At 38.0% G+C, this 15,500-nt stretch overlaps 1 protein-coding gene across 4 annotated transcripts in view; it reads left to right on the top strand.

Annotated features, from left to right (window-relative positions):
* PPP1R9A (protein phosphatase 1, regulatory subunit 9A) overlaps positions 1 to 15,500 on the top strand; it is a 445,759-nt gene that overhangs the window by 327,179 nt on the left and 103,080 nt on the right. For all 4 annotated transcript variants that reach the window (XM_006834277.1, XM_006834279.1, XM_006834278.1 and 1 more), the window contains exon 6: positions 9,595 to 9,750. In XM_006834277.1, coding sequence (XP_006834340.1) covers positions 9,595 to 9,750 — 156 coding nt within the window. The remainder of the gene's footprint in view (positions 1 to 9,594; positions 9,751 to 15,500) is intronic.

Genomic DNA, 15,500 nt, shown 5'->3' with positions numbered 1-15,500 from the left:
AGCTGCTGATCTTGCAGTTTGCAGCCCAATTCGTAACCACTACACTACCAGAGCTCCATGTTATGTAAGACAAATTGAGTGGATCTTCATCTTAGCCCATCTAGGTCACAGTGATTAATGTTGATGAAGGAATGTCATACCAGAAGCCATGATGGTATAGGAATAAGGGTGGATATTGGTGGGAGAAAACTAGCCCGTGGATCTCTGTCTTCTGAGCAGAGGCAACTTTTGTTTCAGACTATCTTTTCAGTGATATCTGTATAGAGGTCTTTGGGTGGTATAAGCTGTTTGTACTCTGATACTGTGTGGTGCTATAGGATAAACACTGGACTGCTAACTGCTCGGTTGGCATTTCACACCTACCAGCCACTCCTCAGAAATCCTACACAGGGTTGCTATGAGTTAAAACCAACACTAACCTAAGGGTTGGCAGTTCACACTCACTTAATGACAGTACAAAAGAAAAGTCTGGTGATCTGTTTCGTCAAATGTTACAGCCAAGAGAATGCGTGGGGCAATGCACTCTAACACTCGGTCCGTGAGTCAGAACTGACTTGATGGCATTGGGTTTGGGCTTGGTTCTTTGTTTTTGTAGTGTACAGGCTTGTAAGATAGCTGTAATGTCTCATTTCCAGGCAGAGAGAAGGACCTATTATTAAAATTTTGGGTTTCCTAGGCTTAGGATTCTTAACAAAAAATTTTATGGTGATGATCTTGGTGTTATTTTTAGACTAGGTTTTTTTAAAACTAGTTGTCTGTATCTTGTTGTTGTTGTTGGTATGTGCCATGGAGTCGGTTCTGATGCAGAGCGACCCTGTGCAGGGTTTCCAAGGCTTTAAATCTTTATGGGAGCAGAAAGCCTCATCCTTTTCCCACAGAACAGCTGGTGGTTTCGAACTGCTGACTCTGAGGTTAACAGCCCGATTCGTAACCACTGTGCTACCCTGGATTTGAACTTAGTTTGGAAACCATTTCTTAATTTTAGTTAGATTACCTAGTTCTCTAGACATACCTCCTGTTACTTTGTTATTGAAGGTGGTAATGGTGCTAAAATTTCTGCCACTGTATAATACAAGGACCCTACTTCTAAAGTTCTCATAGCCTGTTCAGCAGTTTAGGCTTCTCTCCTATAGTCTTGAAACCTTTCCAACCGTTGCCCAATGCCTATTTCCAAAACCATTTCCCTTACTTCAGTATTTGCTATGGCAGCACCCCACTTCTATTGTTCTATACCAAATTCCCACTAAATTTTAGCAACTTGGAACACCAAATACTTATGTAATGTTCTGTAGTCTTTGGGTCAGCTTAGCTGGGTGCTGCTTACTCGAGGTCTCTCCTAACACCTAAGTTAAGGTGTTGACCAGGGCAGCAGTCAGCTAAAGACTTCCCAGCTCCCTCCCTCACAACTGTTCCCAGCTCCCTCACGTGGCTGTTGGCAGGCCTCAGGTCCTCACTGATAAATGGCCAATTCTTTGCTGCATTAACATCTCTATAGGGCAGCGATTTGGCGAGCCATGGCTCATAAGGAGAGGGAGGGGAATGGACCAAAGAAACAAATCACAGGGTTTTTTTGGGGGGTGTTTTTTTTTTTTTGTAACCTAATATTTAAAATGGCATTCCATTGCTTTTGTAGTCTTCTGTTTATTAGAAGTGAGTCACTAGCTCCAGCCCACACTCTAGATACCCAGGAAGTGGGAATCTCTGGGCCCATTTTACAGTCTGCCTACTGCATCATTAAGGTGAGTCTCTGCGTTTGTACTCTCCAGAAAGAAAGGAAGACTTTAAAACACTGAACAATCCACTGTTAATTTATAAAGGGTCTACCACAATTGCTAGAAAAGTTTTAGAAGGGAAAGGTAAGTATTGTTTGTTGAGAAAGATTTTATAGGCACATCTGAACTCTTATCTGGTTAGGATTTTATGGAGAATCTTGACCAGCAGTGCTGTGAGTGGCCTGAAAACAGGGAACACCGAGGTCTTATTACTAATTCTATATGGATTTGAGATGTTTTTTGACCTAGTGGCCAAAAGCAACAATGTATAGAAAATTAAAAAACAAAAACATTTTGACATTGCATGAAACCACTATTGTAAATAAAAAGTCTAGAAAATCTTTTTCATGCTAAAAGAAACTTTCTGTGATGTTTACCAGGGGTAGGAAGGAAAGGAGAATTATTCACTGGCTAGAGGGTAGGTGCGTGTTGACTTGGGTGACGGGATAGGCAGTTAAAAATAAAATAAAATGAAGGAGAAAAAATTTACAATAGGCAAATGTATGGAGACTGAAGTCTACTAGTGAATATGAAGTGTTATTGCTTGGTGGGGCATCGAGCTTCTATTAAGGATGGTGAGAAATTTTGGGAAAGAATAATGATGATGGTTACACTATATGAAGAAGATAATTAATGTCACTGCATTGTAAACAATGTTAAAATGACATATTAAAAAAAAAATCCCAAGAACAAAAGTTTAGCTAGAAAATTTTGAATGAATTGATAAATGGAGAAATGAGGGGCCTGCACCCTGTTGGAGGTTTTATATATTTCATTTATTTGAATCCTCTCAATGTATCTTTTCAGTAAATTCCATGAGACCTATATTTTTGTACTACTTTACAGAAGAGAGGACTGACTACAAGAGTAAATGCTAAATAACCTCTATACTCTCTGACCACTGGGAAATCAAGGTTTTACTGTTTGGGGGCCCTAATTTTTGTAATCACAAAGCCCATGCTCTTTTCATTGTATTACTCTGTGGTGGTGTTCTGGGGAGACAAGGGTTGGTGAAAATAATAATAGTCTTAAAATCTGGGAGTCATTTAGCATATTATAAGCACTGTGACACACAGTTTGCATTTATCACTACTGCAAATTCTTACAACCACCTTATGAAGTTTCCGTTATCCCCATTTCATAGATTGGCATCCGAAGACAGTATGTTGTGTAGCATTACAAAGCTAGGACATACAGAAGCCACTGGGAAAATGGCAAGAGAGATCCGTTTTCAGAGAAGTGAATGCTTTTGCTGAAAGCCATCTGGATAGTTGGCACAGATTTAGGAATTTCAAACATTAAAGCTTTAGTTTGAGGTCTTTCTCCTCCAGAGAAAAAGCAACTCTCGTCTATTCTTTAACAGAACTGAGTCTGAAAATATATATAACCAAATTCAAATCCAGTAAACAAATTCCAACAAAAACTGCATAATTAAGGCTATTTTTATGATTAGCACCATTTCGTTTTCCTGAATTTACCAGAGCAAACATTGCTACAGCAAAATTACTGCTAATGGTTGAGCCTAACAACAAGAGAAAGTCCCAGAAGGGTCATTTAGGCCCCAGCTGCAGCTGTGCTTCACTATATTTCTTACTTGAAAGCTGAGAATTAACGGGAAAATCAGGCTCTCCTGGGCTGTGCAGATGTGGCTAAAACTGTACTAATTTATTCAGCAAATATTTGTTCATTGCCTATTATATGCCAAGCAGTGTGGTAACCACACTAGAATTGTAGATATAAACCATACATGGCTCTTTTAGGAAGGATACAGTTGAAAGAAGTTGATGGGAGAAGGCTGATATAAAAACAAGTTTAATGGGCAACGTAAGACATATATTAGAGGCACAAAGGACTGGATTCGGAAGATCTTAAAGGCAGATGCTTCATAGGTTGTGTTAATGTTGACGGATGAATATCTTGGATCACTAAGATTTGTTGAGGAGTAGTGAGTGAGGAAGACGGAGGAATGAGAATTTTCTTAGTCTTGGATAGAAGTTGGTGCCTACATCAAAACCATGAAGATAGAAAGGGGAACAGGTTTGGGGAGGAGAAAGTTTTATTTCAGAATGTCTGATCTGTATAAGATTCAGATGGAGAGGTTTTATAGGACATTTTATGTATGAGACCAAAGCTTAACAGATGTCTGGTTATAAGATACACATTGGAGAGCCGTAGACTGTTGCTCTTGTCATTGGTAAACACAACAGTATCAGCACCTTATTTTATTTTGCAGCTTCTCTTTTGTTTTAAGTGCCTACCATATCCCAGATCTGTTTTTAAAACTTTATAGCCATCATCTACTTAATTATCATGACAACCTTGTTGTTGTTATTGTTAAGTGCTGTCGAGTCGGTTCTGACATATAGCGACCTTGCATAGTGTTTCAAGCAGCAGATGGTATGCTTGAACCGCTGACTTGGCGATTAGCTCATTGCTTATCCTAAGGAACTATTATTATCTTGTATTGTAGATACAACACATATCAGGAAACTGAGGCTTAGATCTAGATGTTAACCTTTCTAAGGTCATAGAGACAGGATTTGAATCTAGGCCCAAGTGACTCCAAAATGAAGATTCTTTCGTTCCTCACTTAACCACCTCAGTAAGTTAACAGATTGCTGTTGTTAAGTGCTGTCAAGTCAGTTACGACTCATACAGACCCTGTATAGGGTTTCTCCGAAGAGCGGCTGGTGAGTTTGAACCATGGACCTCGTAGTTCAAACCAGCTTTGAGGTCCAGTTTTATCCTATAGAGCCACACCAGGACTCACTTTATTAATTTATGTAAAGCCTAGATATCTGCAGCTCTCCTAGTTTACCAGGCTTTCATATGTCCACACACTTCGGTCTCCCCACATCCTACGTTTGCCAAGAGGCAGAGCTTAGCAGCTGCATTTGTTATTGCAATTATGTACTTTGATAAAATTCTAAGAATTCTGATGTAATATGAGTATATAAAAGTTGCACCTATGAAAACTAGCTAAAGTATTCTGGAAAGATCCCGTAAAGTCTGGTAGCTCAAGAAGTTTAGATGTGAAAGGGAAAGGTAAAACTAAGATGTGGAGGGGGATTTTGTACCCATTCCACCTTGCAGTTTTCATCCATTTTAAAGACACTGAAATAATATTATAGATAATATGTTAGCATTCTGTTTTTTATAGAAAAGAGTAAATAAAACACTTGACAGCAGACCCAAAAGCCAAGGAGGCTTAGCCTTTGTAAAGATAGGCCAATAGGTGAATATTTTGATGATTTAAGTTAACATAAAATGACCTTTTTTCTTTTTTTCCTAAGTACTCCATTCTTAACAACAACAACAACTATAATTAGGAAATGTTCTCAGATTAACCACTGCAATTAATCCACCAACTACTGACCCTCCTGGTGGAGCCTTGTCCTTTTCTCTCACCTGGTTTTGTAGCTGTCCTGTATAGGGTTTCAGAGGCTATAAATCTTTATGGGAACCAAAGGCCTTATCGTTCTATCTCTCAGCAGCTGCTGGGTTTGAACTGTAGGCCTTGTGGTTAGCAGTCCAGTACGTACCCTACAGCACCACCAGCATTCTCAGTGTACTGACCTAAGGAGATTAGAACTTTAGAGTTGCCTGGAAACAGGTATAAGTCCTCAAAGAGAGCTGAATGATCATGTTTAGAGTTGTGGAATGAGAATCTCAACACAACAGGATTATGCAACAGTGCTTTCGGTTGGGAAATATGAAAGGAATGTATTCCAGATTCTATTCTACAAATCTGTAGTTTCAGTAGACTGAGCAGAATTTCAAAGACCATGGCTTTGAAATGTTAGATGTAGCTTCAAACACTTACTGTCTGACTGGGGTTAACTGTCTGAGTTGCATTTTCTTTAGATTAAAATGACACATTAATACCTACATCAAATAGCTGTTGAGGATTGGGAAATTGTGGGTATACTGTAAGTGTTGCAAAATGATCATTATTCATTTTTGTCCCTTTTATGGGACAAGATAAGGTGATGAAATGGAACATTTACTGTCACTATAAGTTCCTGCGCTAGGAGTTGTTCTTGCCTCATTTAAAGAGAATTTGTGGATTGCAACAAGGAGTTTCAAGAGTCTCTGGTTACTTGAAATATGATGACCGTGGTCAGGAAGAAAATTAAGGAACTAACTACCAATGAAAATGCTTCACACACGCACAAGTGAGGGGGCTACGAAGGTTTGTGAAAGAAAAATTATCTTTTCATTTTATTTTTTCATGAACTTTTTAAAGCCCCAATCATATATATAGTGAAATCTGTGAAAGTCGCCAGAACTTGACACAACAGCCTTGCTTTTCTGGGTCTCAGAAGTTGACTTCCACCGTGACAGAGTGCAGTCTTACACTGTTCTATCACTTGTTTTGTTGGAAAATAATAAGAGTTTTCCTTCCCTGAACAGGTTTCCACCTCAGATTTTAGATTTTGCAGGTTTTACTGTGTGCATATGCGTGTATATACATAAATTTTGTTGTTAAGTGCCGTCAAGTCGGTTCTGACTCATAGTAATGTTGTATTAGGCTTTCAAGGAGCAGCTCATGAGTTTGAAATGTCGACCTTGTGGCTCAAACCGACCTTGAGGTCCAGTGCTTTATCCCACAGAGCCACACAAACACACACACACACACATATATATATACATACTTATGTGGATCACATACATGTATTTGCAACATTGTCTATTTCCCTGTAAGTGCCAGATTAAGTCCAGTAGCATTTTATTTGCAGAGTAACCATAAGAATAATTTTCATTTTCAATAAAGATAAAAGAATCACAAGAACCCATTTTTCCTAGCCCACTGAATGTTACTTTTTCATTTCCAGATGTTTATAAAATGCTGTAGCAAAGAATCCTTTATTTTAGGCCTATTCAGGGAGGCATTGGCAGCATAACGTGCCCTCTTCAGAGCACTATAATAAATAGTAAGCTGAATCAAAACAGTAAACAGACATATCTTATCCTCGGTATAAGAATAATTAAAAAGAGAAAACATGTGTCAATGGAAAAAAGAAATGAAAGATAGGATTTTATCAAGATTGTAGGCAATTTAGATATTGGAAAGGAGAAGTGATTGGCCAAGTCAAAAGTGAAAGAATCATGAGGAATTATAATAACTTGCATTTAAGTGAATTATTTTGATAATTAAAATGGATTACAAAGTAAGAACCATACTTAAAAGCAGGAATTGTGTATGTTGTGCATACTCTAAATTTATTATTCACTATGTTAAGGGCCATGAGTCGGTTCCGACTCATAGTGACCCTGTGCAGGGTTTCCCAAGAGCTGCCGACCTTATGGTTAGCAGTCCAGTGCTTATCCTGCAGCACAGCACTAGAGCTATAATGGGGATTAAAATACATATGACAGAATACTGCCTTCAGAAAATGACTTTGTAGCTAATTTTCTTGATATTATTGAAAACCTGTTTAGAAGGTTCTAGTTTTCCAGGAGTCCTGTTGTGGCACTGTGGGTTAATGCGCTGGACTGCAAGGTCGGTGGTTCAAGATTAACAGCTGCTTCTTGGAAATCCTATACAGGGTCGCTATGAGTCAGAACCGACTTGACTACACTTAAAAAAATAACAACAACTGATATTACCAGCTAATCGCAGTTGGCATTCTTTGATGTATTTTTTTCAAAAATACATTTTTTGAGATCCTGTTATATGTCATATCCCATCCGAGGCACATAAGAGGGGGCTTTCACATGTTTGTGGAAAACTTCCATTATATTTTCTTTCCATATTTCACAAATTTTGAAGGCCCTTGTATTAATTTCCTGACATATGTATTATTGTTGCTGTTGTTAAGTGCCATCGAATAGACTTGAACTCATAGTGACCCTGCACAGGGTTTCCGAGACTGTAAATCTTTACTGGAACAGAAAGCTTCATCTTTCTCCCGCAGAACAGCTGGTAGTTTCGAGCTGCTGACCTTAAGGTTTGCCGCCTGTTTCGTAACCACTACGCTACCAGAGCTCCTTACAGTGGTTCCTAGTAGTCATATTAATTTAAGACCACTGGAATTTATAAACTACCCATTGGAGTTTGTAAATTAGAGTCCTGGTATGGCGCTGTAGGATAAGCGTTGGACCATAAGATTGGTTTGAACTGCAAGGTTGGTGGTTTAAACCCACCAACCGCTCCTCAGAAACCCTATACAGGATCGCTATGAGTCGGAACCAACTCAGCGGCACTTAACAACAGCAACACATACACACAGATACATACTACTTACATACAGGCACACAAACATACATATATTCTCACACATATATTAGTTATATATACACATATATGGATTCCTGGTGTAGCACCATATAATAAGCACTAGACCATAAGGTTGGTTTGAATCACAATATCAGCGGTTCAAACCTACTAGCCACTCCTCAGAAAACCTATACAGGGTTGCTATGGGTTGGAACCAACTCGACGGCACTTAACTACAACAACAAAATAGCATATAAATATAGGCAGAAAGAACTAGGGTTCCAACTTTAGCATAGAGAATATAGTACAAAACTGAAAGAAAAGCCATAGATGCTAAGACTGTTAATGAAAATAATTGATCATTTAGATTATTGAATGACCTATGAAAGTTTTTAATAAGTTATTATGTAAGTTTTTCTAAAGGCATTATGAATTCTTATCTGTGTTTATATATAGGTCTAGTACTACCTGAAGGAACAAGGATACATTTAATAAACTTCATCTTTTAAAGAATCGTTAAAGATAAATGAATCAATGACTTATCTTTTAATTACATTATAGAGATTTAAACAGTTATTTTGAATTGCAGTCTCACAGCCTGAAGGAGCCCTACTTAACTACTAATGTTAAGGAATTAGTATTGAGGAGAATCATTTGTTCCTGGGGTCATGAACTCAAATACCTACAAGGGCCTACAAGTATTGTAAAGGAGGAAAATTGAACAAATTGAGTTCGGGGCATTGTGGTGTGTTAGAATGTTCATGACCCATCTGAAAGGGGTGACCACTGGTAACTCTGGCCAGTTGTTTGTTGTTGTTGTTGTTAAGTGCCGTCGAGTCGGTTCCGACCCATAGCAACCCTGTACAGGGTTTCTGAGGGTATAAATCTTTACGGGAGTAGAAAGCCTCATCACAATGTACCCCTGTTGCCTGCTTTGTGGATTCTCAAGAGAAGCTTGAAATCTAGACCTGTATTTGAAATGTTACTTTTTAAAATGTTGGCAAAATACTAAGATTTATATAAAAAAGTACTGCATAGGCAAAATAATACATATGTGTGGCTTCCCAGTATAAAGCTTCAGTTTATCCCTTGTCACTAGTTAACCACCACAATAGTTAAAAAGCAAACAAACAAAACAGTTTGTTGAACTCTAAAACTTAGAAGAGTTAATTTGCTAAAACTTTTTAAGGGCCCTTCCAACCTGAATCTTTGATCTCTTCTTTCTTGTCCCCTTCTTCCAGTATTAGGTGGCAGGTGGAAATTTAAAGGAATTATTTATTTCCTTCAACAACACAATTTTATTTAGTAAAACCATCAAATACTCATTTTGAAGAAAAGCAACTCTTGCTGCTCTATTAAAGATGTTACCAAAGCTGTGAATCAATTTTAACAATGCACTTATGTATGTCCTATGCTACTTTGAAACTTTGCACTAACACATTTCTTTGTAACACTGGCTGCATGAGGCATGATTGGCCTAAATACCAACTTACTCTTTTGCCGTTTAGTGACCTCTCATTTATCTTCTATAATGTATCTTCAAATAAACCACCTCCACTTGGGATAAGACCAGCTAGATTTCTGAAATCCCCTTCCTTTTAGACAGGGGAATATGCCACAGATGAAGAAGAGGATGAGGTAGGGCCAGTCCTTCCTGGCAGTGACATGGCCATTGAAGTCTTTGAACTGCCTGAGAACGAGGACATGTTTTCCCCATCAGACCTGGACACAAGCAAACTCAGTCACAAGTTCAAAGAGGTAAGTTATTGATCTGCAAAATATTTCTCTATACTTGTCTACTTTATGAAGTACCTATTTTTTTTGAATTTTATAAGTACAATCTGTTTTCAAATGAAAGCCTATAATTTCACATTGCCCTAAATCTCATTGAACCTCCAGTGAAATGTAAGTAGATGTCATTTTACAATCTTTAATCTAAATGCCTGTTATTTATCATAGTGGGAGTGTACAACTTGTCTAGCCCATAATTTTGATCTATGACTTGATTGTACAGCTTTTTTGATAAGTCTAGGTAATGTTTTGTTTTGTTTTTTCTCTTTTACAGATGTTTTGATTCCTGGTGTTAAACTTTCCCCTAAAGCTGTGATTTGCTAAAAAAAAAGATCTTTAAAAAATATTTTCCCTACAAAAACAGAGTCCTAGAGAATCAAATGGCATAGCCAAAGAGTTTGATTGAAGGGAATTTAATGAATGGCCATTAACTGGGCTAAGAGAACTAACAAGTAGCAGTGAGTGGACAGACCTGCCAATAGCTGGAAACTTTAAAACACTGGACCGCAAGGTCAGTTTGAACCACAAGGTTTGAGGTTCAAACTCACCAGCCGCTCCTTGGAAACCCTACACAGGGTTGCTATGAGTCCAAACCGATCTGATAGCACTTAAAGATGTTGACAGCATTGTATTCCAAAATCTGAAGCTTTGTGAGAATGCAGCCACTGCTAAGAACTACATCCTGGGGGCCGAGTAACACCTGTATAACTAACTGACCTTGCTTTCATTCTACCAATGTCTCCTTTTAGCCAAAACCAGGCAAGAGAGTCTGATTGATTCAGTCTTGATGTCTGAGGGATCAGCAAGTACAAACTAAGCATATAAATGCCTTTCCAAAATAACTACTCAGAGCCCCAACATGTGAAACAGAAATTGTGATGAATAGATCCCCATACAATTTATTCTTCATTGTTCTAGAGAACACCCTCTGTTGTTTAAATACAACCATGTCATCATTTACAATTTCCCCCCAAATTATCCTAAAGCTTGAAAACTACTCTTCTGTGGTTTAATGCCTGTTAAGGACTTGACCATTTGAGGGGAAATGTCTTCTATACATGAAAAGCAAGTTTGAAAATTACAGATTTCTAATTTCTAATTGAATTTGTAATTTCTGTTTTTCTTACATTTGTAATTCCTCATGTTGATGAATCATAAATAGGTCAGTAGAATATACTACTATATCATGAACACAAGCATCAGAATTCCTTTACAGTCAGAGTAGCACTGCCTTTTGTAGGGACACTTTTTTTTCTTAACTTTTTATTGTGAACTGAGTGAAGGTTTACAGAGACGATCATTAGTTACATTCAACAAATCATGAAACTATGTTTCATCCAATGATTGCAGTCTCCTCCATGCAACAAGAGTTATCCCACTTCCTCCCTGTGGTTCCTCTTTCCATTCTGTTCTCCTTCCCATCCCATCTCATCTTTGTCCTTAGGTAAATGTTGTCCTTGTGATCTTAAGTGATTGATGATTCTGGCCTCACTCTATATCTATCTTAGCTGAAAAGTGGGCCATGAGTGGTGAGTTTTGTTCCAGATCTGAAGAGTGGTTGAGGACGATAGTCTTAGGCTCCATCATTCTCCTTCTAACTAGTAAATATATATATATATATTATAATTTTGAGTTTTGTTCCATATTTGCTCCTACTTTATTTGTGACCTAATGTGATCCCTTTCAGAGCAGTTGGTAGAGGTAGCTGGGAACTATAAAGTCCTCTCGTTTCAGAGTCATGGTAACTGATGTTCATGTGCTCCATTGGTTTATTGGACTAGCTGATTATAAGCATCTTCAGTTTTCACTATTCATCTTTCTTCTGCACATGGAAAGACCAATAGTTGTATCTTAGATGACTGCTTGTGAGCTTTTAAGGTCCCAGATGTTACTCACCAAAGTAGGATGTAGAACATTGTCTTTGTGGACTATGTCATGACAATTGACCATGGTGTATTCTGAGACTGTGGTCCTGAGGACCCAGGCCCAGGAACTCATTGCCTTAAGATGTTTGATAATATCTAAGCAGTTTTCATCATTTTGCCTCCTGTATCCTCTACCACATTCATAAGTATGTTTGCAGCTAAAGGAAATACCCATATATTTAAATACCCAAATATCCTGTTTAAAGCCCTTATATATTTGTGGGTATACTCCAAGTCTCCTTCCCACACCCGTTCAGCCTGTGTATCTGTCCATTTATCTACACACAGAACACTGTTGTTCAGGGTTGTGTATATAACACTATGTACCTCTATCACCTTTAGCCCTTGAATACTTCCCTGACTCTTCCTTCATCATTCTATGTAAACCTCCTTTTTCTTGTGTGCTGACCTCTCCATCACCTTAGCTAACATGTGTCTACCTCTAACCAATGAATTACTTGCCCTCCCTCCCTGGTAACCATCAAAGAATATTACTTTTAGCATGAGAATCTTTTCTTTTTCATGATAAGAAAATTTTTCTTTTCATACAATATTTGTCCTTTAGTGATTGACTAGTTTCACTCAATATAATATCCTCCAGATTCATCCATGTAATGAGGTGTTTCACAGATTCATCCTTATTTTTCAGTGTTGCATAGTAGTCCATTATATGTATGCACTAAAGTTTGTTTAGCCACTCTTCCCTTGTTAGGCATTAAGGTTGTCTCCATCTTTTTGCTGTTGAGTATAGAACTGCGAGGAACATTGGTGTGCATATATCTAGTCGTATCATGGCTCTTACTTTTTGTGAATACATAAACCAAGTAGAGGGATTGCTGGGTTCTAGAAATACAGTATTTCTATTTGCAACTTTTTGAGCATGTACAATTTTACATTCCTATTAGTAATATATGAGGGTCCAGTCTCTCCACACCCTCACCAGTATTTTTTCGTTTTTTAGTTTTGGTATTAATGCTGGGGTAAAATGATATCTCATTGTTATTTTGATTTTCATCTCTCTAATGATTCATGATCACAAATGTTTTTTTCATTTGTTTGTTGGCCACCTGAATGTCTTCTTTGGTGAAGTATCTATTCATGTCCTCTGCCCTTTTCTTAAGTGGGTTTTTATCCTGTAGAGATGTTAGTTTTTTATAAATTTTATAGATTAGTCTGTTGTAAGTTATTTCATTACAAAAGAAAAATTTCCCAAACTGTGGGCTCTCTTTTGGCAAAATTTTATGATGCATTTAAGTGTCTGTTTTTTAAGAGGTCCCAATCATTTATCTTGTCTTCTACTGTTTGTGATTTTTTTAGTTATGTTTACTGTGTATATATTAAGGCCTTTATGTTTGTCCCTCCACCACTTGTCAGTTTGTCGTACTATGGTGGCTTGTGAGTTCCTGTGATTCTGAAAGCTATGCCACCAGTTTTAAATACCAACAGGGTTACCCATGGCAGACAGGTGTCAGATGAGCTTCCAGACAAAGACAGACTAGGAAGAAGGAGTGACTACTTCCCAATATTTACTCACTGAAAATCATATGAATAGCAGAGAAACACTGCCAGATATAGTGCCGGAAAATGAGCCCCTCAGGTTGGAAGGCACTCAAAATGCGACTGGGGAAGAGCTGCCTCCTCAAAGTAGACTTGGCCATGATGATGCAAATGAAGTAAAGCATGCAGGACCTTCATGTGCTGATGGGGCCCAACTCAAAATGAAGAGAAACAGCTGTAAACATCCATTGAAGATCAGAACATGGATTGTACGAAGTGTGAACATGGGAAAATTGGAAGTTATCAAAAATGAAATGGAACATATAAACATCAATATCTTAGGCATTAGTGAGCTGAAATGGACTGGTATTGGCCATTTTGAATCCGATGACCACATCGTTTACTATGCTGGAAATGACAAATTGAAGAGGAAGGGTGTTGCATTCATTGTCAAAAAGAACATATCAAGATCAGCCATGAAGTGCAACGCTGTCTGTGATAGGATAATATCCGTGTGCCTACAGGGAACCCCAGTTAATACCACTGTTATTCAAATTTACGCACCAACCACTAAAGCCAGTGAGGATGAAATAGAAGAATTCTACCAACTTTTTCAATCTGAAATTGGTCAAACATTCAGTCAAGATGTATTGATCATTATTGATGACTGGAATGCAAAGGTTGAGAGTAAAGAGAATGGAATATATGGCCTTGGTGATAGAAATAATGCTCGAGAACACATGATAGAATTCTGTAAAATTAATGATTTGTTCATTTCAAATACCTTCTTTAGACAGCATAAGAGATGTCTATACACTTGGACCTTACCAGATGGAATACTTAGAAATCAAATTGACTACATCTTCGGAAACAGATGATGGAAAAGTTTCGTATCATCAGTCAAAACAAGACCAGGGGCAGACTGTGGAACAAACCATCAATTACTCATATGCAAATTCAAACTGAAGCTGAAGAAAATGAAAGCAAGTCCACGAGAGCCAAAATATGACCTTGAATATATCCCACCTGAATTTAGTGATCATCTAAAGAACAGATTTGATACATTAAATACTAAAGACCGAAGACCAGAAGATTTGTGGGATGACATCAAGAACATCATATATGAAGAGAGCAAAAATCATTGAGAAGACAAGAAAGAAGGAAAGATCAAAATGGATGTCAGAAGAGACACTGAAACTTGCTCTCCAGTGTAGAGATGCTAAAGCAAATGGAAGAAACGAAGAGGACGAAGAGCTGAACAGAAAATTTCAAAGATCAGGTTGAGAAGATAAAGCCAAATATTACAATAAAATGTGCAAAGGTCTGGAATCAGAAAACCAAAAAGGAAGAACATGCTCAGCATTTCTCAAGCTGGGGGAACTGAAGAAAAAACTCAAGCCTCAACTTTCATTATTGAAGGATTCTCTGGGAAAATTATTGAATTATGCAGAAAGCATCAAAGAAGATGGAAGGAATACACAGTCACTGTACCAAAAGAAAATGGTTGATGTTCCAACTGTTTCAAGAGGTAGTTTATGATCAAGAGCCAATGATATTGAAGGAGGAAGTCCAAGGTGCATTGAAGGAATTGACAAAGAGCAAGGCACCAGGAATTGATGGAATAAAACTGAAATCTTTTAAGAAAGTGAGGCGGCACAGGAGGCACTCAATCATCTCTGCCAAGAAATTTGGAAGACAACTATCTGGCCGACTGACTGGAAGAGATCCATATTTGTGCCCATTCCTAAGAGAGGTGACCCAACGGAATGCGGAAATCATTGGACAATCTCTTTGATATCCCATGCAAGTAAAGTTTTACTAAAGGTAATACAGAAATGGCTGCAAGCATACATTGACAGAGAACTCCCAGAGGTTCAAGCCGAATTCGAAAGAGGCCATGGAATGAGGGATATCATTGCTGGTGTCTGATGGATCTTGGCTGAAAGCAGAGAATATCAGAAAGATGTTTACCTATGCTTTATTGACTACACAAAGGCTTTTGATTGTGTTGATCATGACAAGCTATGGACAACATTGCAAAGTATGAGTATTCCGGAACACTTAATTGTGCTCATGAGGTATCTGTACATGGACCAAGAGACAGTTGTTTGAATAGAACATGGGAACAGTGAATCATTTAAAATTAGAAAGGTGTGCGACAAGGTTGTACTCTTTCACCATACTTATTCAACCTGTATGCTGAGCAAATAATACCAGAAGCTGGGTTCTCTGAAGAAAACTGTGGCATCAGGATTGGATGAAGACTCATTAACAACCTGCGATATGCAGATGATA

The sequence above is a fragment of the Chrysochloris asiatica genome, unplaced genomic scaffold (genome assembly GCF_000296735.1).
Source record: "Chrysochloris asiatica unplaced genomic scaffold, ChrAsi1.0 scaffold00010, whole genome shotgun sequence".
Classification (NCBI taxonomy): domain Eukaryota; kingdom Metazoa; phylum Chordata; class Mammalia; order Afrosoricida; family Chrysochloridae; genus Chrysochloris; species Chrysochloris asiatica.
This window is presented reverse-complemented; position numbering and strand designations above follow the sequence as displayed.